This window comes from Thermobia domestica, chromosome 2 (genome assembly GCF_964235325.1).
Source record: "Thermobia domestica chromosome 2, izTheDome1.hap1.1, whole genome shotgun sequence".
Lineage (NCBI taxonomy): Eukaryota > Metazoa > Arthropoda > Insecta > Zygentoma > Lepismatidae > Thermobia > Thermobia domestica.
The window spans coordinates 285,398,940-285,424,759 of record NC_137455.1 but is presented as its reverse complement, the minus strand read 5'-3'; the positions used below and the strand labels follow the sequence as shown (position 1 = coordinate 285,424,759).

The 25,820-nt window shown below is 34.2% G+C and overlaps 1 protein-coding gene across 1 annotated transcript in view; it reads right to left on the bottom strand.

Annotated features, from left to right (window-relative positions):
- LOC145678538 (uncharacterized) overlaps window positions 1–25,820 on the bottom strand; it is a gene marked incomplete in the record, with an annotated part of 652,003 nt that overhangs the window by 575,990 nt on the left and 50,193 nt on the right. Inside the window, 2 exon segments of the mRNA XM_081748800.1 lie at window positions 2,078–2,212; window positions 16,324–16,452. Of these exon segments, the coding sequence (XP_081604926.1) occupies window positions 2,078–2,212; window positions 16,324–16,452 (264 nt within the window).

Sequence of the window (25,820 nt, the reverse complement as noted above, 5' to 3'; positions counted from 1 at the left end):
GATTTGATGCTTTACTTTTGCTTTACTACAGTAGTGATTATGTGATTTAGTATAGTTATTTTAAAGTTCAAGCAGAATTCAATTATTCAAGATGTATATTGAAATTAGCGGATTAACAAAAAGGTACATATTCAGAATAACCCTAGTGTTAATCGACAGTTATTCTTCGAAGAGTCTTTTTTAATTACGAGTAATTACTGGATAGATTCTCAGATATTAGTATATTGTATCTAAGTAGGCATTCCACTGTTGAGATTATATTCTTCATTTCTTCCTTTATTCTGAAGGAAACGATAAAATTAATAATATCGAAAGAATATTAATATGCATAGAGTATGATTCGAACTCGTGTTAGACAGGTCATCCTATTGTTAGGGTAATTCCTTGGATCATTGACCATGCCACTAAACTCTTACATTTTATATTATAAATATAATTCGGATCTCTATTTCAATTATGTTTCGCAGTTATTAAATAATCATTAGTTCCATGCCTATTTACAGTTAACTAATTGCTACTAAAGTCAATACACTGATCATCAACACAAACAATAGCGATGTTTAACAACAAATAGCATGCCTTCTTTGTTGATTGATTAGAGTTGAGCATCCATTTCTAGCACTCAGCCTAACATATTATTGGAATCAAGAATTGAAGTTTCTTATTTATTCGTGTTATCATCTGATATGAAAGCGGCGAGAAAGATTATGATGTTGCAGCAAGATGTAAAATTTCAGAAGTTTAGTCAAAAGCATGGTGAAGATATAGTCATAATTATCGACATATTTTTCTCAACAATTTTTAGAACAATTTAAGTTGATGAAGTCTCGACGTGGGTAAACTTTGAAAGGTTAGTTGTGGTCAAATTTGCTGTGGATTGACTGATAAAGATATGAGCTACAAAATATAAAGAGAAACATCAATACTTTTCTACTTCCATAATTCCAAGTTCCCTCGGTTTCTTAAATGATCATAAACAAAATCTTTCACTGAATGTTAACAGAAGAACATTATACCACCTACAGAAAAGTTAATGGATTACTGCAAAAGATAATACAAAGTCGTTTCACTTAGCCACGGAATTCCCTAGTGCAATTTTGTTTTAGAAATTATTAAAATGAAGTTAATTCTCTAAGTTTAGATACCTGCACATGAAAACTCGACACGAAGTATTCATTCTAGGCTTATGTTGGGAAGATTTGACTTGTACTCATTCATGTGATAAGCGATACGCTTAGGTATACACAAGAGAAGTGTCCACTTTGCATCCGCCAGAACTTTCAGGACTCATAATCTTAAAATAGTAGGTGACAGGCATATTGCCTATTGAACAAATTCACACATTCTCCCAGCTTGAACACAGAATGAAATTATTAAGTAATTATGTGATTTCTGTTTCTCGTGTGTCATTTAATTGCCACCTTTAGAACGTCAAATATCAAGGGTAGTATCTTGTAATACAAGTGAGATGATATTTAGAACAATTTGAAGTAAATGTTTCAAATCAGTTAGTCATAAACTATACTGTCAACACAAAGATCCTGAAGCAAACGCACATAATATAGTAACAACTGCATTTTGATTTTGTTTGAGAAACATGTTTCATTATTAGTTACATTTTAAATCAAATCAAGTTTCCACTACGATAATAGCAATTTAGAGTAGCCTGGTGTTCCATGCAAACTACCATAGCAGTTAATTGCTTTATGGAATAGATCCTCATTTTATTGCATACAAAGTAAAATATTTAATAGTTAAAAAGTCACATATTTACACAGTTCTGGTAACTATACATATTATAAAATCATACTCATTTTAGTATGTATAGTTACCTTGAAATTTACAAACTATTAAATAAAATGTTCTTGTACTTTATAAATAATAGGACTAAAGACCTTAGAGTGTTTGTTAAAGGACTATCCTATAGCTTTGAGTCTGGCATAAGACAAGGAATATATTTTGTTAACTAATTTTAAAACTGTAAATTGATATCGAAATTACTCTAATAATTTCTAAAAACATTGGCATAATACATCTGTATACGTTGATGTCCTAGTCGTTTTTATTTCATACTTACTACATAGTTCATTATAATTTTCATCACTTCCATCTGCACAATCTCTATCCCCATCACAAACGAAACTTCTTCGAATACATTGGCCTGAATTACACTGGAACTGGTCTTCATTGCAAACAGGACGTTGTGTCGTCGCTAGGTCAAAAAAACAAAATATAAACAGTGGGAGTTACAATGTAAATATGTATATATGTTTGTACATTTCCATTCACAAAAATAGTTTGCCTTCGAAAGATTAACTCTAAAATGTTTAACCTAGATTCTTAAGTCCCTTAGGTATGCTCGTATTTTCCCTTTGTTCTGTTATGATGCAATATAAATAATCTTTAGTAAAAAAAGAACAATTTGAGTATGCTACAAAGCAAATATACAAATGGCATGTAGAAAACGATCATGAAATATGACAAAAAAGAAATAAAAATTAAAAAATGTTATACTGCATTTTATAAGTTTCAAAATGTAAAAGGTAAACCACCTACGAATCAGTAACATAAATAAACGAAGGAGTATTAGAGTTCTTGGTGTAGTGTATAATATAATGGAGCACTGTGAAACTGCTCATTTTACAAATCCCCTCTACAAATATACTTTATTTCTTATAATTAATCTGCATTTTATTGGCAAAGAGTATCCATATGTGAAAAGTAAGAATTTGTTATCACAACTATATGATATAATACATTAGACCATCCGTATAAAAAGTTTCTATTCCTCCGCTTTTGTATTTAGTGTGTACTTTTAAGCACAAAATAATGAGAACACATACTCATCCTAGAAACTACTTATTTAGTAATTCGTGTGTGGGAAATCGTTGTAGCAGAAAAAGTGGCCACCAAGGTATATTAATACTAAACTAAAATTCTGATTAGGAACAGAATGGAAATTACGACAGTTAGAAGGGTTGCTAGTACGTCAGGTAGAAAATGTTTATTCTAGTGTACCGGTATTTAAATTAGTTCAAGTCCTCAGAGCAGGAAGAACAAGTTAAGCGTATATAGAAATAAAATGTGGCGAATGGTAAAGATCTATGTGTATAGCACGGGGGTCGCCTATGAATCACAATAAAACGTCAGTTTCATCTTGAACACTGAGAATCTTGACGACATTTCTCCACGATAAGTACATAGAAACATGAGAATGAGGGACGTATGGATGGGGATGTTCGACTCCTGAAAACTAAAATTTATTTGAAAAGTGAGTTTGATTTTAGGGATAATTTTACACATACAGTAATTTGTCCTCATATCGAAATTTTCTTTCGCCAGAGATCCTTGCTAAATTACTTTGCTCATGATAATTCAGCACACAGCAAAATTAAAATATCATAGAACACATTTCAAGAAATAAGATTTCTACACAAGTTTTAGAAGTAAATTGCTCAGTGGCGGGTGTAGCTCTGGGTCGGGGCTAGCCAACCCTCTTTTCTGGGTTGAGCATTAAATCAGGTTATTATTCATATATTTTTTCAAATATTATAGTAGTTTATAAGTCACATTCTCCAATCGTTTGCAATAGCTCACCCCACGTTTTGGGGTTCTAGACCCTCCAGTGAAATTGCTACACATGTTTTAATAGACGGAATAATCGTGTGTTTGCCTACTTGTTCTTGAATATTTATTGATTTTTACAGCATCTCCATGTCTCAAAGACTGAGGCAGGATAAAATTACCAGCCTTCTATATTCAGAATTTCCATCAGACTTCCAATGAAAGTTGAGGTTTGAAAAGTGAGGGATTAGTGTATCTTTGGGGTACCTATATACCACCCACTTATCGTCCCAAGATTCATCTGGGGCCATATCACTATGCGTATCCACCAACGCCCTTCATGGGGCTCTTAGATCTAATTATCAGAATGGTTGGGCATTATCTTCATGGATTCAAAAACAAAAAGGAGTACCTGAAAGTTATCTTTTATCTCCTCAACATGAGCTTCGCTAATGCCTGGATATGCTGCAGAGAAGTGTCAAATGTTCCATTACTTCAATTCAAGGCTGCTATCGTTTCGACACTCATATACCTTGGAACGAACAATGATAAGAAACGACGGCGTCCGTCAAACGGAGAGAAATCTCAATCAAGGAAGAAAAAGATCTTCAAAGCACCAAATCCACTTCAATACGATGGTATAAATCATTTTCCACGAAACGTGAAGATCATGCAGGCTTCTAAATGCCATGGCTGATTCTGCCGCAAGAGGACCAGGTACATTTGAAGAAATGTGGTGAACCTGTGTACTTGGATTGCATGGAGAATTTGCACACGGGACAGTGAAACAAAACAAAAATACATTTTGCATGATTATCTTTTATGTAGTAGTCTTTTCTTCATTTTCAGTGAAGTCGCTTTTCTATTCTCATATACTGCGTTCTTTGTCACATATGTAGCATTTTTCTAAATATTTACCACAAGTAAATGTTTCAATACAGAACTTTCACGCGAGTCAGGGAAACAAAAAAGACTGTTCATCAATATTAGTTATGCAGTAGTTTTGTGTGTTTTTCCAGTGAAGTCACTTTTCTGTACAACTCGATTGCATTCTGTATCAAAGTTATGTAGCAAGGATTTTAGGAAGTTATGTAGGAAGGAAATGGCAAACTATAATGGACTTACCTTTCTCAGGGACAATCGAATCTTAAAAAAAAAAAAAAAAAAAAAAAAACTTGCCATCGGGCAGGACACCAAATCGTCATCATCACTTAACAGGAACATTGAAAATTCTTTCAGTTTGTTCCAGTTATGTGGTATCACTTGATGGAAGGTCAAATACTCCTTAATTACATAATGGCAACAAGTGATGCCAAGTCCCTGGGGCCCACTAGGATCCTGTCAGAACAAAACTAACATTATTCTGACTTAAACGTCTAATTATTAGTGTGAATACAAAACGCCGATTTTTTTCACACCTAGAGCAATATAGAACGCAAGAAGAGGGTAAATGGTAGTGAGTATTCAAAGATGTTTGTTGACAATAGTACACGTAGTTGCAAAGCTGTTTCGTTACTATGAGTGGGAGACTGAAGTTTCATAAGAGAGAAAATCGTGCAGGGAGAAGGCGTATCCTAAGGGAGAAGGAAAAATTCAAACAATATTCAAGAAATAGGATATGTTTTGATCCCTCACTTTACTTGAAATGTGACTTCTTATTAATAATACATGAATATACCCGGAAACATTGCTTCTTAAGGAAGAAAAGAGATGGGTACATTTCCTTTTATACTTTTCTACATATACAATAACGATATCGACATTATCTCTCTCACTATCACCTAATAACTTTTAACCGTTTCAGGTCACTATTTAAAGTTGGTACTTGGGTCTATCTGGGTTATTATAATTTCACTTTAATTTAGAAATGTATTCTGATGGGGAGAAAAGGAGTTCAAATATACCTTTCAAATGTTTCCTTTAAGCAATCGCTATATTGTTTCATGTTCAATGATACACATGGAAGAGAACGGTAATTCTGTTCACAAAATATATAAACTCAAACATATTATATTTAAGTCTTGATGTATTTTATAATTTATAATATTTTTATGGTTGAATTATGAAGGATTTCCTAGAAGAAATATTTTTTCAAGTTACTGACAAATATCCCATTGAAAAATATAATTTATACAAAAGTAACTTGTTTGCCAGTGTGATAACCAAAAGAACTTTTCCTTTGCATTTTTCTTTATTCTTCTAATTATATTTTTTCTTCATATATTTATATTTTTCATTTATTTTTAGTTACTAGTTTACGTTTTCTAACCAACTTTAAAAAGAGGGTGTTCAGTTTTACTTTCATGTGTTCATGTTTGTATATATATATATATATATATATATATATATATATATATATATATATATATATATATATATATATATATATATATATATATTTCGTATCAAAAAAATGGACAGAAAAACCCCGTGCAGACAGGAGCAAGAATCCGAATAAACATTTTGTGTTCTCCTTAATATTCTGAGAATGTTGTATGCATTTTTACATTTGTCATTCTCTCTAAAACGGTTCACTTCAAATTTATTGAGCCATTGAAAATGCAAATTTCGTTGAATAAATCCATCTATTTCCATCTATTTTATTTCTGTTCTCCTGACAACGACATTCCAAAATCCTATTATTTAAAACATATATAACATATGAATCTCTTTTTATATCGATATTATAATTAACATATCTCTTTTTTTCTTGTTACATAATCAGCCTAGTACATATTTTAAAATATCTTATGCCCTAATAAAATAAGGATTTACAAGTAGTAAAAATATACAAATATACAACGTACCGTTGTATATTATGGCGCTCGAGGACTTTTACTTTTTATTTATTTACTCAATGAAAGGAAAAATAATTCTGGACCGTTTACCTTTACATGTTAATCATTCGAGCTTTCGAATGCACCTCGTATACTTGAAAATTACAATTCATATAAATATACATATATATCATATTTAATTCTATAACAATATTATTATAATATTTATTATCATATTTATTTTAAACTTTATCATCGTCAACATTTATTATACGTTTCAACGACGATAAGGCACATTTGAAATTTGATTTGTAAATTATTTGATTTTAAGTTCTTTTTCGGGTCCATTAAATGCTTGTTACTATTTAATACTTATTTACTTAAGCATCATGAAGAAGGTTTTGGAAAAGATGTATGTGATATTCATATAGTTGTTCTTTGAACGTAAAAATGATCGGATATATTTATTTTCATTCATGAATAATATGAAATACAAATATGAAAGAAAACACATAACATTAAGATATATGTGGCCATATTAAGAATCAATTTGATATATCCTTTCGGACGCCCCTACATTAGGTTAAGTTACATGACCAATAAATTTGGTTAGGTTGCATTGAAAGTCATAAACCGGAATAAAGTCTTGCGCGTTATTTACATCTGCAATTTTTCGTTTCTTTCTTTGAGAATTTTCGCCATCTATGAGATTTCTATGAAGTCCCCATCGAACGAAATTAGATCTAAAGCTTACATGCTTCTTAGGTGTACGTAATCGTACTACACTATGATTAAGTTGATTTACACAATCACTATTTCTGTTGCTGCTAGGATTAGGTTTGGTTATCTTACCGGTAAAATTCGATTCAGTTCTCATCCTTTTGACTGGTGATGAAATGTCGCGTCTTCTAATAGGGCTGTACCTATTTCTGCCACAATATTCACGGTACTTTGTCCTACCACGGTTTCGGTTCCATAGAATCTTCCTCTGATCATCTGCTGTGTCACCGTCCTGCTTCTTGGAAATAACTTCCTCGCTGCCAGGCGGATAATTTTCATCTGACTTGCTTCCTTTTCTATCAACCCATTTTAGCTTCACAATATTATCAGAAGTAAGTTCTTTGCTTCCATTCGCCTCAAGGATTTGCAAAACAAGAACAGAATCAAAGCACTGTAAGTTATTGTTGGTCTGTGCACTACCACGGGATGGAAGACAAATTCTGGAGTCATGCCGATTCTCTTGGAAATAACCATCGTTCTCTGCATTCTCGTTGTTTTGATCCATTACACTTAGATTTATATGTTCATTAACTGTAACTTCAATTTCTACAATATCTACAAAACCTTGTGCGTCGGTGAATGTCTGTACTATCTTCTCCCTTTATTCATCATGGGGTTCATATTTGGCTACAATTTGCTGATTCATTTGACTTAATTGTCGTTGTAATTGGTCCCATTTGCCATCGTTACATTGCTGCAATTGCTCTAACCTTTCGTCAAAATGTTGTGCTTGCTCTCTGATTTGTTGATTCATCTTTTGGTTTAACCTTTCAAATTGCTGATTCATTTTTTGGTCCAATTTTTCAAACTGTTCGTCGCTTTGTCGAGCTTGATCCCTAATTTGCTGAGCTCGGTCCTTAATTTGCTGTGATATTCACTATAAAGCACCCATTATGTTTTCTATAAAATTCATGTCAGTATTTTGGCTGTCCGTAACACTCATGATATTTCGGAATATAATCTTGCCAATTCTTAAGATGGTACAATTACTATCAGGCTCAATGTTGCTCGTTTTACTTTACTTCTTAACGATACAACCTATTCCCGTTGTTTCGGCACCAATATAAAACGGTTTACTTCAAATTTATTGAGCCATTAAAAATGCAAACTTCGTTGAATAAATCCATCTATTTTATTTTTGTTGTCCTGACAACGACATTCCAAAATTATATTATTTAAAACATATATAACATATGAATGTCTTTTTAGATCGATATTATAATTAACATATTTATTTTTCTTTTTCTTCTTCGAATTACATAATCAGCCTAGTACATATTTTAAAATATCTTACGCCCTAATAAAATAAGGATTTACAAGTAGTAAAAATATACAAATATACAACGTACCGTTGCATCTCTTCCTCTTTCTTAACGTTTCTTTGTTGTGTTTTTGTTTCTGTTTTTCTCTCTTTGTTCATCTTTATCTGTTACTGACTGCATCTGTCTTTTACACACATTCTATTTTTTTCCGTCTGCGCGTGTTTCAAAGTTAAACCTTGACTCAACCAAAGTCAACAGGCACTTTTCAAAACTCACTGACCAGGCCTATCCTAAACATAAGCGTCCTGGTCCAAACTTTCGATTTCTCTCCAATATGGAAATAATAAAATCTACATAAACTTGCTACAATGGGGAACTCACAGTACAAGAATAAATTAAATGTTACTGCGCGTAATCAGCATTGTGTGAGTGGTTTCAGGTATGTGATTATGGTGTTTATTATTTTCATAGGAATGAGTTCGAACCCTAAAATTTACTCTTTTTTTCCTTTTTAGCAGGTACATAGGAAAGTTAATTTTTTTATTATTACCAATTGCAAATGACGTTTATATTCAAAATAAGAGGAATTGTGACGGCATTTATTCTTACATATTTCAAAAATGAAGAAAAGAATAACAACAATATGCAAAGGCAAAAACTGGTACAAGTACTAAACATTACCAATGATAATTACACGAAAGGCTGAAACAACAGCTGAACTCCTAACGATGGTACTTACAATTTTGGCTAAAGTATTGTATGTTCAGAACCAATGTGTTTAATAGTCACCAACGGACTTGAACCTATGTCCACAGTAAATATTTTGTGTAACGCTGCACGCCAGCTGATTGGACAATAACGTAGGTAGTACTGCTCCAGGCTTTTATGTTTACGTAAGACCGATTCCTTCTCATAACGCATGGACTTTATTGTAGATAAACACCATGTCAGAGGAATTTTTGGAAACGATAGAGAAAATGAGACAGCCTAATCTCCAAAGAATCCTTCCCGAGGATGACACGGTGTAGCGTATTTGCGTTTGGCGTTGCAAATATAGTAACATATTAGCATCATTGTCCGTTGAAGTGAAAATTATATAGTGAAGGTGAATATTATTATTATTATTATTATTATTATTATTATTATTATTATTATTATTATTATTATTATTATTATTATTATTATTATAAACGTACTTTTGGCTTTGTACTGCGAAATTACTACATAATATGTTATTTTCTGTAATCGTTACCGGATTGTGTTATTTACTTGATTAGTAGGTACTAATTTTTCTCCAGATCATCAAATAAATTAATTTCGCCTTGAACTTTGGAACATATATCTTTACAGGAAGAAACCGGTTCGTTTGAAAGATCAAGCTTAAACTTAGTAATATTTGGCCTATTTTATTGGTTGACAAGATAGTTAAGGAGTAACATGCTTACCTTATGAGTAGTACAGCTAGTAAACACAGGTTCAAATCCTGTTCAAGTCAATGATTTTTTACAAAGCGATTTTGAGAATCGAAGAGTTAATTCTCGTAGTAAATAAGCAATCTTTAGGAGTTGAAAGTGAACACCTATATCACGATAGAGACGATTTACGAAAGTTGGTTTGAAAAGAACAAATCTATGAGAATTACAAGGACAATTTGAAACACTTAAATAATCTGAAGTATCCACATTTCATGTTATTGGTCCTAGAATGAAACATTATATCATATGTTAAACAAGATTAAGTTAGAGTAATCTCTGGAATATCGGTATCGTGCTAGACTTCCAAATGAAAAATTGCTGCAAAGGAGATTTATCTGCGGTTCGAGAACTTGGAAGGCATCACTGCTGTGAATCTGAGAAAACAGTGTAAGCGTTCTTTATCGTACAATGGAATTATAAACAGTTATCAAAATTCATATTTGTCCTTCTCGCCTTCTCTTTCTTGACGTTCCTTGAGCTATCTATAAATCTTTCTATTTTTCTTCTTCTTTCTCCCTAGTCACCTTTATCTTTGTATCGTATTTATTTTTATCTCTCTCTCCCAGACATACTATCTCCACTATCTCTATCTCTTTCTTTGTGTGTGTGCATGTTCCAGAATTAAAACCGACCAGTTTTGATGGCTTGAAGGTTAGCCCTATGCGAAACAAAAGCGTAAAGGCCCAAACTTGGACTTAAATAACCCGATCGTCCCGATGTAGAAAATGTAATTAACTAGAAATTTCGGCTTCGAATTTTTCTTGCTCTGGGAATATAATTACGAGACCTGGTAGTATCTCAAAGAAATACTGTTTAAATACGAGGAATTAAATATAATATCTTATTTTGTCTACGGGTTATTAAATCTCAATAAAATCCCCACGTTAGTGCGGGTTCGAATTCTTGACCCAATGGTGGATCATAACCCAACGAACATCACCCGACTGACGCGATAACTAGTTTCAGCTAAAGCGTGTTTAGAATTAGAATGTTATACGAGTATTCATAATATGTGAAATCGAGAGTAGATGTTCAGAGCAGATAAGTCTTTAGAGATGACGAGAAAGTGACCCTTTTTTGGTTATTTCACCAAAAGGTTTGATTTATACTAGTTTGACACAACATCCGTTTCCATCTTATGATTCCTTGTATTTTATTCAAGTTTGAAATGTGAAATATGCAAGATCTGCTACAAGGAACATCCATTTTTTAATGGAACATCGAAATTTGGCAGTAAAATAGCACTCATTTTTGTTTAGTTTGCGTTACTTGTCTTGAATGGAATATATTGAGCAACGCTACCTACTGCGTTTATTCTAATATATTTCGGATCAATATGTTCAATGAACCCAACCGAAATTGCAACCGAACCACGCGCAAACAAACTACGAGTGTCAAACTTTTGATGTTATTCTATATGTGTCTCAGAGCAACACAATTTTACAGTAAATTCAATATTTGGTTTGACTACCAAGTTTGGTATTAATTTGAAAGTGATTTAATAAATTTTTCAAGCAACTTCTATATACAGTATTAAAATAGTCTGAAAAATATAAAATCAAAAATAATACATTCTTTATTGCTTGTTGATTTCTGGAAACTGAACTTTATAATGTCTGTTTTTTTTAAATTTGTCTAAATTTATTATTTGTATCTGTATTCTCTTTTCTTCTTCTTTTCATGTTATATCTAAAATTAATAATGCTTCTGTCAATAATAATTCTGTTTGTTGCAATTTGGTTTGTCTTGATCAAACAACAGTGATCAAACAGCAACAATAGGTAGACGTGGTCCCGACAATATTACAATTCAAAGTAGATTTTTGTTTATCTAAATTTAATCTGAACAAAGTTGTTAAGAGTAGAAAGGGTGAACGATATGGTAAAAGATATTTAAATTCAGAAAATTATTTTAGACGTGTGTGGCAAGTTAGGAATTCTATCCCATTAGGGTATTAACATTTCATGAGCAAGAGCAGTCTAAATAATTTGCAACAAATAAAGGCCCACCTGTTCATCGAACATTCGTTTTACTGAACTCTTTTGTTTTGAACATCCGCCTATGTATTCACAAAAATATGATAGAGTGCCTCGGCATACTGAACAAATACCAATTCTTTGTCAATGCTTCAAGAAAACTTAATGATTGAAAGTACTTTTAGTAAAATTGGCAAGTTTCTTGAAAATAAATTTCAAGAGTTTAGCATTATTTCTCGTAAAAATAGCATAGGGTATCTGCCTATAGTTTAACTGTCTTATTAGCTAAATGAAAAAGAACATTGCTACGAGATGTCTATAAAGCTTTGAGCAAAAATGTATCTGGGAAAGAATTTAGATGATGTGTAGTAAATGCATAGGTTGTTCCTGTGTGCAAACATTGATATCCAAAATGGAGTATAGGGAGCAAGGTCGTAATTAATATGTGGATAATTACATTAGGCAAAAATATTTTCTATGAATAATTTAAATATTGCAGGAAAGAGATTTATTATAGAGTACTGTTAATGGTTTGAATAGGTGTGTTTGTCATAAAGCGGTAAACTTATATCTACCACTTAATACAAGAGAATTGCTTTATATCTCGGAATCACGTGTTGAATGAAGTCAAGTTGATTGTAATAAATGCAGAGGCGCAAGCAAATGAAATAGCCGTTGTAAATAAAAGGATAATTGACAAAAGAGTAAAACCTACTTTCCAAAATAAAATTTGTCTCATGGAAATTATGATGGTTTGCGTAAGCCAAGTGTACAATATCATGAATTGAATGTTAGTTGTCGATATATAATACTAAGGGTTTCAGGAAAGTTCCGTCACAACTTGAAGATACTATTGCATCATTTGTAATTGGATGAGTTAATGGCAAATTGACTGATATATGTGTTGATGGTGGTCCTTATAATCTATCAACACATAATTTAGTAAACCTGTGCTGTGCTGATGGATGTTTGAAATCTATTAATGGACAACTTATTGATGCTCCACTAAAATAACAATATGCTCGTAATTGTGAGGTCTTATTAATTAATTTGTGTGGGCAATTCGAAAGAGTGAGTTAAAGTTGTGAATGATATTCCATGCCAGTGTTTATGAGATAGTCCTTTTTCTACCTGTAATGGGTTCCAAAGTGGACTATTCATCCAGGACTTTGGTTTGCGGGGTGAATTGAAGAAAATAAAATTACATTTTTAAAAAAGTGATAGGTCAAAGCCTTGATCGAGAGGGGTTAAAATCTGGACATACCGCATGCAAGTTTTGAAATGGGAAAACTGTACAATTCTAATACTGAAAAGAGAATTGTTTCATTATTTTTGATTCCAGATCCAATAGCAGAAGCTTCTGCTAATAGTGTTGTCCTATGCAAGTTAGATCAGAACGAATTCTAGAACAGATTGTTGGAAATGTATCTCCTTATCAATGAACAACTTTTTCAATGGCGTTTAGCTTTGAATTAAGATTTGGATTCCCTTCTGTTTAATATGAAGGGTGAAAATATATCTAGCAGTACGGATTGTAAGTTGCATATTATGCCACACAATAATGGAAACACAGTAACTGTTAAACGTGAAATGATCAGTTTGTATAATTCTTAGCGCTGACAAATTGTCTTACTGTGAGTTGGTTCACATGTCGCTATGGTTTCTTCAAAGAACATTAGATGTGAGTGATAACAATTTAAACACAATTCAAACAGGAGTTATCGATATACGTCTCATAGAGAGAATAATAGGAAAGCAGAGTATGATAAAGTTAGGCATCATCTTTTCGGAAATAAAATACTACAGTTTGATAAAGTGATAACATCTCAACCTTTCAAGAAGAGTAAGAAGAAGAAAAGAAACGATTTTTGTTTAAAGAGGTGACTTCATAAAAAGGTGATTAATTGTAGAATATGAATGGGCCACTTTTTGTCCAACAGTGCGATGTAAACAATTTAGAAGCATTTGATGCAGATATTGATGTTTCTGGGAGGTTTATGAAACATACAAAACCTTGCAAACGGTACAAGCTACAGTAAAACTCACTACACGAAAATTGTACATAAATTTGATTATCACTTACACTTATTTAAATTTGAAAAACGAAAGTTGAATCCAATATGGTGGATCCAAGATGACGGTCGGGATGAGTAACATGTCTCAGAGAAACAGAACTTGATCTAATTTGTTTTGCGTATGCCCACATTCATGTCCAGTTTCACCTAAAGAAATTAAAAGCAATTTCGTGTCCGAGCGTTATAGTAGTGTATGATTGAATTCTGGATATATGAAAACCCGTAAATATGAAAATTACCGGTATGGGCCCCTAAAATTAGTGTAATACATATTGGGCTGCGGAGAACTTTGCATTTGAATCAATTTTACATTAATCCCATGGGGACACTTCGCGAATGTACCTTTTCAGATGAGGATCCCTGGATTCTTACAGAAGGTCCCATGTATTTGATCATAATGAAATTATATCGATGCGTAATTCTACAATCACATAAATGCAAAGAAATTTACAAATGGTGCCATAGTATGTAATGTGTGGTAATGAAAAGTTTCAGATACAATATTAATGTTAATTAAATTTCTTTGCTTGTATTAATATGTTTAGATTTATTTATTTATTTATTTTAGATTTTGGCCAAATACACTAAACATTTCAAGTCATTTTGTATTATGGAATGTGCATTCACGAAAAAGGAATTTAAAATTTAAAATTTGTGAATTTATATTTAAAATTTGTTATTGTTGTTGATTCGTAAATTTGTTTAAAACTTAAAGTTTCGTAATTATATATCAGTATTATTTAAAACAAAGCTTATTTTTATACTTTTATGATTTTTTGAATTAATTTAACACTGATATTCATTATTTCAAAGTATTTTATTTGGAAAAATATTTAATATATATAAGATTAAATATTACATTGTTGACTTCGCAAATATCAGTAATATTATGTATTAATTTATAATTAATGTCTAATGTACTTATGAATTTCTGTATTTCTAGCTTTGACTCGTGCTTTCTGTTTATGACATCTGACTACCAAGAAACGCAGCTGGAAGGTTTTCTTTTTAGTATTTCCAGAACGCTTTCAGAAGTAGTTGATTATATTTGCATGCCACTAAAATACAAAAACACTTAATAGTTGGTTATCACACAACACATATTTTATATCCCGAAATAAGAAATTTTGAAGGGATATGTTTTTGAAGTTTCATATGAAAGTGAGTCGTTCTACTATCGAAAGATATGAGAAAAGGAGCTTCAGGATTTTGTTCTACATTATAAATTTGGCCATATTTTTATAACAGTCATTCTAACAATATATGGTAAGTCCCGATGTTATTCAGTTTATGGACACTATACTCGCTGTACTAAGATACTCTCGTACTCGAAGAGGTTAACAACAGGGAGAGACGTACTAGGAAAGTTGTTAAATTTCGCTACAATTCGAAACTTATGATATATTCAGCATTCTTCTTAATTTGGTTGGTGTTATAAAAGAATATTTTAACGAAAATAGATATAACTTGACCATCCTTGAGTCTGCCATAATACAAAATTGCAATAGGATGTACGTAACGGCAATTCTAGACATGAAACGTAATTCCTAAAATACAATTCAATGTTGTTATATGTTACAGTGCAGAAATATCAACGTCACCAACGGCGATTATTAAAACAGGAGCATAGAAAATTCTAGCTCACCGATTTCGAGTTCTCACCTAAAAGGAGTTGTAGTATTACTTCTTCCTTCACCCATATATGAAAAACACTAACTGCAACTTGGTAGTCTCTTAGCTGAGCGTATTTCGTGAATTATTCCTATTTAGTCACTAGCTTACCTTCAAACAATGAATAAATATACATTTGATTATTGTGCCAGATGTTAGATAGCTAACATTATTCCAAATTTACGTTATATTTCTAAACAATGAATATCTATACATATGATTATTGTCCCAGATGTTAGATAGTTAACAGTATGCCAGATTTACGTTATATTTCTAATATAACACAACCTGCCCGCTCATTATGTAGATCTTCCATAAGTGTTATTTGTACTTATGTAACCTCTAAAGACTTGCGACAATAATTTCGGATAGAAACATACAAGACGGAAAGGACCTAACAGAACAACACTACTCAACAATACTCAATGTGTTTAGAAGGTAAAATATAACTACAACCAGCACGAAAACCAGACAAAACAAGTTACCGTTAAAACGTGTTTGAAGACCTCGTATTTGCAATTAAGCTTAGAAATAGGGCAATAAAAGAATACCAATACCTTAATAAGTCACTAGTATTGATACTCTGTCTTTCAATCGGAATCATTTCTTACAGTGTCAATTTACATCAAGTTTTGCAGTGTGAGATTCTTAAACATTACAGTATGACACATAAAGGAAAGGAAATGTTTAAATATAAACCTTAATCCATTGGAAATGATAATTAACTAAAATTATCTGCTCACCTTTATTACATCTTTCACTAGATTCATCACTCTCATCACCGCAATCATTGTCACCATCGCAAACGTATCTTTCACTGATGCATTTTCCATTATCACACAAAAATTTGCTTCTTTGACAACCTTGAGCTTCTGTTTAGGAAATAACCATACAATTCAATTATTCTTTCTTAAAAACAAACATTGCAGCATCTTAAAATGCACACACATAATACATAAACATACACACACTTTAGGTATTAAGGTTGAGAAGTGTATACGACGAATACACCCGTTTACTATCGACTACAAAAAAGAGTGAACCTCCTTTCTGTAAGTCAAATTTAGGAAAAGCTTACACCTTTAATTTATATTAAAGTGTTTATCTCTTGGCATTCCTTAAGCATTGAAAGTATCCTTTAGTATGAATAATGCAACTCCATCTTCTGCTGGTACTTTAACACTAGAACGGCGGTTGGGTCATTTTTGACCCATTTCGAACTTTACGTTTTAACAACTTTTCTATTTTCTTACGAATCGGAACGAATTATTTTGACTTTTACTCGTTCTCTGAAAGAAACATTTGTACTAAGTATCTCTCTTATCCACACTTTGCCTTTTGAAATACCAAACAATTATACTAGAACGGCGGCGTGGGTCAATTTTGACCAACTCTTTTGTTAGTGATATTTTGTTGCATTGTAGCAACACTGCTGGCTAGCGTCTTTATCTTGCGACAGTTCTTTCTCATAATATACTCTCCCATTCCAGTTCGTGTTCAAAACCAGCTTCTCAGTAATTTTGTCAGTTTAGTTGGAGTTAATAATACTTTAGAGAGTCTGTTGATCAGGAGAATCTCATTATTTTCGGACTGATGTGCTATTACAAACCTCATTATGAGCAAGAAACTGATGACACCGTATGGAATACTTGCAAATTTCAATGATATAAGTGACGCCGAGTCTGACGTTGAATGCGTTGATATTTCTTCAGATGAAGAGTACCTGACGAAATACAAAGAATATTTTGATTCGGATGAAATATTGCAAGAGGAAGAGATAAGCATCGAAAATCATACTTCTGCAAATAAGCATTATAAAATAGATAAGATTATTATTATTATTATTATTATTATTATTATTATTATTATTATTATTATTATTATTATTATTAAACATAAATTATGTCTTACATCGTAACAAAATATTCATAATAATTTCAATGATTTTAACAAAAATCTTGCAAACAACTTGAATGCTATTGTGAAAATATATAGCTATTGTTTTTTTTTTTTTTTTTTTTTTTTTTGGTATCACTATGTTGAAATGTTTTATGAGAAGGCGTTTACAGCACAAATAAATCACAGCCATATTCGATCCACTATTGGATGAGGCCTCGGTCTACTGCTCCCACGCTGACCAGACGGGTTGGGACAAGGTTCCTATATACCAAACGGGTTGGGAGAGGAAAGCCGAAGCTCTCACTGTGATCGCCACTATATGACCGCCCCGCTGGTCTAGTGGTGAACGTGGCTGACTACGGATTCAGGAAGCCCGGGTTCGAATTCCGCCGCTACCAAGAATTCTTAGACTACTAGCCTGTGGAGTAACCAGAAATTTCAAAGCTACTGAAACCAAAAAGTTTAGAGGTCTAAAACAGAGACAACTTACTATCTCGTATGTTTGGATAACTTATATTTCAACCAAAGAAGTAGAATCTCTAAAGGAGTTGTTCGAAAGAACAGGTAGTTTACCATTCTTTTTGTCAAAGCTTTCATGATTAGAACCTAGCATATCTTATTTAGAAAACAATTACTCTATACTGACTTTTTCTGGTTTGAACTACTGCAAGTTTACGACTGTGTATGCTATTTTAGATTATGTCAGGTTATGTTTCCACAAATTCTAAATAGGGAGAGGAAAGTTATAGAAATGCATAGATGCGTTTACAACCATATTAGTAAAATATTTTTTTTTGTAATACGTCATGTTTTTATTTGTAAACAATGTTTTTGTATGACCCTTCTTGTTGTAGAGGAGTGACTGAACTTTCTTCTGTGTAAGACTGCAAGTTTAGATGTGTGTAGATTAGATTAGTTTAGTTCAGTTATGTCATGCGCTTAAACAAACTAGGAATTATAACTATCTAGGAATTAGAATGATATATAACATTACCATATAATAAAGTGACATTTTATATAATACATTTAATAATATCATTCCAACAATCTTATATTTATTTAAAAAATAGCACGTTTATTAAGTTTGTATTATTGGCAAAAAACACATTGATCAATAAATATTAAGCTAGAGTTCAAAGAAGTGTTTTGTTTTATTGAGTGAAAGTCATGTTTTATTATATAATAAATATTAGTGGTTTAGAATACAAATAATTAATAAAAATGGAATGGGTCGTTTTTGACCCACTCCCGGCGTTCTAGAGAGTATCAGAAACACCGCCGTTCTAGTGTTAATGGTCTCAACGTTTGCGAGATCTACTAACGGAAAAGATTATCGTCTCTATATGTATCTTGTTTCATTTTCAATGAATCGCTTCAATATATTTGAGTTGATGCAATTAGCGTGTCTGAATGAAGAGTGTAGTTGAGCATTTAGTTAATCAACGTGGTTTAATGCTTCCCTCAAAACTTCGAAGTTTTGGGCCTTATCAGTTTGAATAGCAGAATAGAATACCTCATTGTCTATTGTTTGTAAACCTCATTCTTCCTTATCCATCTTGGAGAGATTAGTTGCTTTCCTTTATTGTTAACTATTGATGTATTGTGAGCTCACGGTATTCGCACTGAACAATTGCACTTTGCTTCTTATTCTACCATAGTTTCTTTCTAGTATAACTACTAAAGCATACCGATCCATATAAAGCCTTCTTAGGGATTCTTGGTTTGCATATCTCACTAACGTCCTCGGTTACTGTGGTACACTATAAAAGAAAACACTAGGTAACGTATTAACTTCCTGTGCCCTCCTTTCTGATCTAGGTGAGGGGTAGTCGAGAAATTAGATTCACTAGGTGTTTATATTGAGACAAATCTCATTGGAGTTAAGATTCTTCTGAAGACTTGGAGATTTTTTAACTGTTGTCGAAACTTTCATCCTCGTGTTCTATTTATTTTTTCAGTATAAAAGTTAATAACATGTATCGCCATGTGGATTTAAAAGATTTGCTCATCCGTGAACGTTGAGTTTCTCTGCCTGCTTTTGCTCAGTAACTGGTATTGAACTCAGTGTTGTCAAACAAATAACAGGGAAGTGTCCTTTTAGTCTCTCAGAGATTGAGTGCAAATAACCCAGTAAAACAAACAACATCCAGTGAATTGTTTTGTCACAACCTGTATCTAATCTTTGCCAATGATAAATAACGAAACAAGTAATGTTTATCCTAATACATATTAAACTTTCAGTACAATGGCTGATCAAAGTGAATCAATCACGAAAAAGGAATTTGTAAATGCGTCCAAAATGAAATGAAAGGAATTTTTTGAGATTTACGTCCCACGATTACGCCAGTTATGCTAAAGGAGACGGTGATAATGAGATATGAATGAAATGGTGGATTTAAGAAACTGGGAGGAAACGGGAAAACCCCGAGGAAACCCACGCACACGGCGTTTGTCCACGACAAAATTCACTTGGCGGGATAAGGGTTTGAAACCGGTACCCCATGCACCAGAGATGAACGCTCTAACACTGAGCCACTGCGGCCCCCGTAAATGCGTCCAGTCAGTGGATGAAAATACAAATATTCTTTAGAATTTAGTGCTGTTAGCGACTTATGTCTGTTTTGTAATAAACGCTTCATATTGGAAGAGATATAACACTGAACAACTTTAAAAATCAGATAAATATGATGCAGTAGATGGCGAAGAACGCTTCAAATTTGTAAAGAGCTCAATCTCTTTGTATTCCACAGTTTCCCTATCAGTGGTGCTTTTTTAACAGTTCATACCCTGGTAGCAAGAAAGTTTTTGGTCAGTTGGCGTTCGCTTTGCTTTGGCTTTCTACGCTTGCACTTGAAACACATGCTTTTACAAAATCTGCCTTTTGTTGTGATTGCAAGTGATGCTTTAGACCCTTCGCAGAGCATCACTGGCCGTTCATTGTCTATTGCCTTGCCTTGACTTCTAAAACACTTGCATCAAGCTTGAATGGAACACCGAATGCTAGGTTGTCCCCATGTAACTTCATTACTAGAATCCAGCCTGTGGATGCTTGCACGTTTCCCAACCAAAGGTCGATGCGAGAATGGTTGACTTGCAATACAAGCTTACAGTAAGCAGTTTGCATGTTGTCTCTGCTACTAGGCTACGAAAGTTACATAACTAAGTCTCTAATCTTAAAAAAAAAGAGTATTTTTGCACAAGTTATGTATTTTACAAAATTTCAGGGAACATTTTCTAATTCAAAATATCGGGAGATGTAAAATTCACTCCAACCTTATTGTCCCATTTGAACTCCAACAAATACAGGATCGGAAATAGGAACACCAAGAGGGGGATCTCGGGGGTCCACAAATTATTTTTGTTATATTTTCTAGCATTTCTAATTGCATAAAAAAATCTGAAAAAAATGATATTGTCCAGCTTGACCCCATTAATCAAAAAACGTGCTTGCTTAGTTGTTAGTTTTTTTCTATTTATAAATAAAGAAAGTGTGGGCCTCAGAGGCCTCCCGTTGGTAGTACTTCACCGCATATACTAAATGTTATATTCCAGTGCTTTGGCTACTTATTTTACTTTCCTTTGAAACAATTTTGGTATTACAACATGCAGGCTCACTCTGAGCTATTATTATGGTGCAGTGTTGCTAACTGCACGTTATAAAAATTAGTATATATATTTTCTGATTATTTTTGGCTACACACACACACACATATATATATATAAGAAAGAGAGAATCAAGTTTCAATAGATTCAATAGTGATGAAAGGAACTATGCCTGTAGTGGTGTTAGTTTACATAACTGACAGACAAGTCGTAGCTTGTTTGCTTACGTCTTACATGTTCATTCCATAGGTGGCAAAACCTGACGTTGTGCTAGTAGAAAAATTGTAACTTTTTGTTGGGTTGCAAACACTACTTATCTGATGACATTCCATATAGTGTCTAATGAACGTCCCTCACACTGTCCATCTTTTCGAGGAAACAAAATTTGAAAGAATTTTGCCATTCCAAGGATAACAGAATTACACAAGAATAATCCTGAATTCATTGGAATACTGAAGTATACCTCAGTGTTGGGCAAAATCAATTGAAATCAATTGCAATTGATCAATCAATTGAAAGTAATTGCACTGAAAATCAATTGCAATTGATTTCAATTGCAATTGATTTCAATTTGTAATTGACAATTGAATTCAATCATGAAATTTGCAATTAAATTTTCGTCAATTGTTAATTGTTAATTGGTCACCAGGCAATTGAAACTTTTAATTGTTAATTGTCAATTGAAAAGGGTGCAATTGAAACATTCAATTGTTAATTGCAATTGACAATTGAAACTTGTAATTGTTAATTGCAATTGAAATCAGCAATTAAAACTGAAGATAAGAAGATGTGTGTATATTGTATTGTCCACTTATTACATCCCTTTCCCCCCCTGGGAAGAACGCCGTGAAACTAAGTATTTTTTAAATATATTATGTTTATGGTTCTATTCCCCTCGAAAGAACTCTATATGCCCGTCATGCATACAATAGGAATGAGCACGAGCGAGTTCGAGTGAGTTTTCTTTAAAACTCGACTCGACTCGAAGCAGACATCTTTGAGTTCGACTCGAGATCTCGGCTCGAAAAATTTCCCCCAACTCGACTCGAATTCGGATCGAGTTTCCAGTCGAGTCGAGCCAATTCGAGCTAAATCCTTTGTGTAGTTCCAAGTACTACTATCTTCAAGTATCCTACATAGACAATATAATTATCAATGATACTACTACTACTACTATAACTAATTATTATTATAACACCCTGTACCTGTATAAATATGGAATATAGGCGGTTTGTATCGGAATATTAAAAATTAGTTAACTGTCGATCTCGGTAGTCAAGAAATCTTCAGGAGGCAAGGACATCAGTCACGAGGTTCTTGGTTTGAGTTCAGGAGGAGCAAGTATTCGCGCTCGAGCCAAAAATTGTTAGAAGTTATGGGGCTCCAGCCAAACATGTTTAAAACTGCTCGACCCGGGTTTTGGGTTGTCAACGACTCAAGCGGCTCGCTCACAGCTCATTCACTTATCGAGCCGAACCGAGAATTGAGCCGAGCCAACAGCTCATCCAACCGAGCCAACTCGAGCCGAAGGCTTACACGAGCCGAACCGAACCGAGCTGATTGCTTACCCCAACCGAGCCGGTTCGAGCCATTGGCTCAGTTAAGCTAACTCGAACCCAGCCTATGGACTCGTTTCAACGGAGCTGGTTCAAGCCATTGGCTCAATTGAGCTCAGTCGATGGGTAATCCCAACCAAGCCAGCTCAAGCTGTACGTTCAGTTGAACCGAGCCGGGCCGGTTGACATCACTATTCCGGTTGGGCTTCTACTTTGGCTAAAAAAAATTGGACCGTGCAGTTCTCAGCCTTGATGGTAAGAACTACAAAAAATGATATGAAATCTTTAGTTTTACGTCCCACGCTTATGCCGGTTAGGCTAAAGGAGACGGTGATGATGGGAAATGAATGAAATGAAGAAAGTGGGAGGAAACGGGAGAACCCCGAGAAAATCCACGAGCACGGTGTTTGTCCACCACAAAGTCCAAACTGCGCGAGCTGGGATCGAACCAGGGACCTCAAGCATCGGAGGTGAACGCTCTACCACTGACTCACCGCGCCCCCTGGTAAGAACTACAGTATATACTTATATTGGTGCTCACGGCGTCATTAACTTGTTCCACCACCAACGAATTCCGAGGTACTTTGTTTTGCATCTTTTGTGCGTGTTTTGTGTCGCTTTGTGCGCCTATTCCCACATTTTGTGCATCACCGGAAGTGGGTCAAAATGGGCCTACAAATATGGCGGAACAAATTATTGCACTTCCGCCACCAATGAATTTCGAGGTCGTTTCCTTCACATCGTTTTGTGTCGTTTTGTGCGTCTACTTCCGTTTTGTGCGTCATGGGAAGTGGGTTAAAATGAGCCCCCAAGGTGGGACGAAAATGACCAAGAGTTCCGCCACTATCGAATTTCGAGGTCGTTAATTTCACATCGCGTACCCTTTTGTGCGCGTATTTCGACGTTTTGTGCGTCACTGGAAGACGGTCAAAATGGGCCTCGAATGTGGGACGAAAATGACCCACTGCTCCGCCACTACCAAATTTCGTGGTCCTTCCTTTTGCATCGACTAGTGAATGTTTCGTGCCGTTTCGTGCCCTTATTTCCACGTTTTGCGGGTCACCAGAAGTGTGTCAAAATGGGCCTCCAAAGTGTGACCAAAATGACACATTGTTCCGACACTATCGAATTTCTAGGTCGTTTCTTTCGCATCGTTTAGTGCCTATTTTTTAAAAAAAAGTTTTTTGTACCTACTTCCTCGTCTTGTGCGTCACCCGAGGTGAGTTAAACGGGGCTTTAAAGTGGGAGTTAAATGGCTCACTGTTCCGCAACTATCGAATTTCGGGGTTGGTTCTTTCGCATCGTTTACTGTGTATTTTGTACCGTTCTGTTCGCCTACTTCCACGTTTTGAGCATCACCAGAAATGCGTAAAAATGGTCCATCAATGTGTGAGAAAATAGAGCCATTGTTCCGCCACTATCGAATTTGGAGGTCGTTTCTTTCGCATCGTATAGTGCCTGCTTTGTACTGTTTTGTGCTCCTATTTCCACTTTAGTGCGACAACGAAAATGGGTCAAAATGGCCTACAAGTATAGCGGAATAACTTAATGCTGTTCCGTCACCATCGAATGTCGAGGTCGTTTCCTTCAAATTTTTTATGCATGATTTGTGTCGCTTTGTGTATCAGTGGGAGAGGGTCAAAATGGACCTTGAAAGTGGAATGAATATGTCTTTTTCTGCCATATTTGTAGGTCGTCTTTGACCCACTTTCGTTGGCCTACAAAACGTGAAAATATGCGCAGGAACGGTAAAAACATGCACTAAACAATGCGAAAAAGCGACCTTGAAATTCGATACTGGTGGGAGAGTGGATCATTTTTCTTTCCACATTGAATGCCCATTTTGACCCACTACCATTGATTCACAAAACGTGGAAATAGGCTTACAAAACGGTAGAAAACACGCACAAGATGATGTGAAGGAAACGACCTCGAAATCGTTCCTGACGGAACAGCATTAACTTGTTCCGCCATATTTGTAGGATAACATTGACCCATTTCCGGTGACGCACAAAACGACACAAAAAATTTCTATGTAATTAAGCTAAATTTCCATTTAAGTTTGTAAACTTAATTATATGGAAAATTTTATACATTTTTCCTTTACGTTGGTCTACTTTACGTTGATTTGGAACTTTTAAATTTTATTCAGTTTTCCACTGAAAAGTATCTACAATTCAACAAGGAAATAATTATTAATTATAATTATTATCTATATAATTGAATGCATTGTAATTTGTTCCATAACAAACACTTTACCATTTCGTACTAGCTGTTATGCCCGTTCTTCGCATGGATCAGATAAAATATCAATGTAAACGAACTGAACAACGGGAGAACAATTAAGAAACATTTCTAAAATTGGATATATTTTGTGTGAATATATATCCAACAACGTACATTTGTTTTCATTGGGAAGGCCGATGGGGGCTGAATTTGAACGTATACACTATCGGGAGTGTCACTATACGTCTGGGTGGCCCCCACCAACCCCCAACCAATACCGCGAAAACTATGAATGTGACAATAACATGTGCCATTTTCTACTACTTTTTACATATGCCGGTAAAAGTCCCTATAATCCTCTGGTTCCAATTTTGAAAAAAACAATGCCTCTGGCGCACAGCCGATAGGGGCTGTATTTGGAAGTCAACGCCTGTGGAAGTATCACCATTCATCTCAGCGACAGCAAAAAGTATGGATTTGACTCTAATATCGGTCATTTTCCATTACTTTTACATGTCTCGCAATTCCCCACCCCCGGTGACTCCCGGCCCGCATACAATGGTGGCTAAATTTGAAAATCATCGCTAATGAAAGTATCACCATTGATCTCAGCCACCGCGAAAACTACGGATTTGACTTCGGTCATTGTGGATTATTTTTACGTGTCTCTTGATCCCCTTTATAATGCCCCCTTTCTTAGCTGATGGGGGCTAAATATGAAAGTAAACGCGGTCTTGAGTTTCACCATTGAGCTCAGCTATCCCGAAAACTATGGATTTGACATTAATATCGGTCATTTTCGATTATTTTTACATGTCTCGGAATTCCCCCCTCTGGAGACGCAAGGCCCGCATACAACGGTGGATGAATTTGAAAGTCATCGCTAATGGTAGTGTCACCATTGATATCAGCAACCGCGAAAACTATGGATTTGACACTAATATCGGTCATTTTGG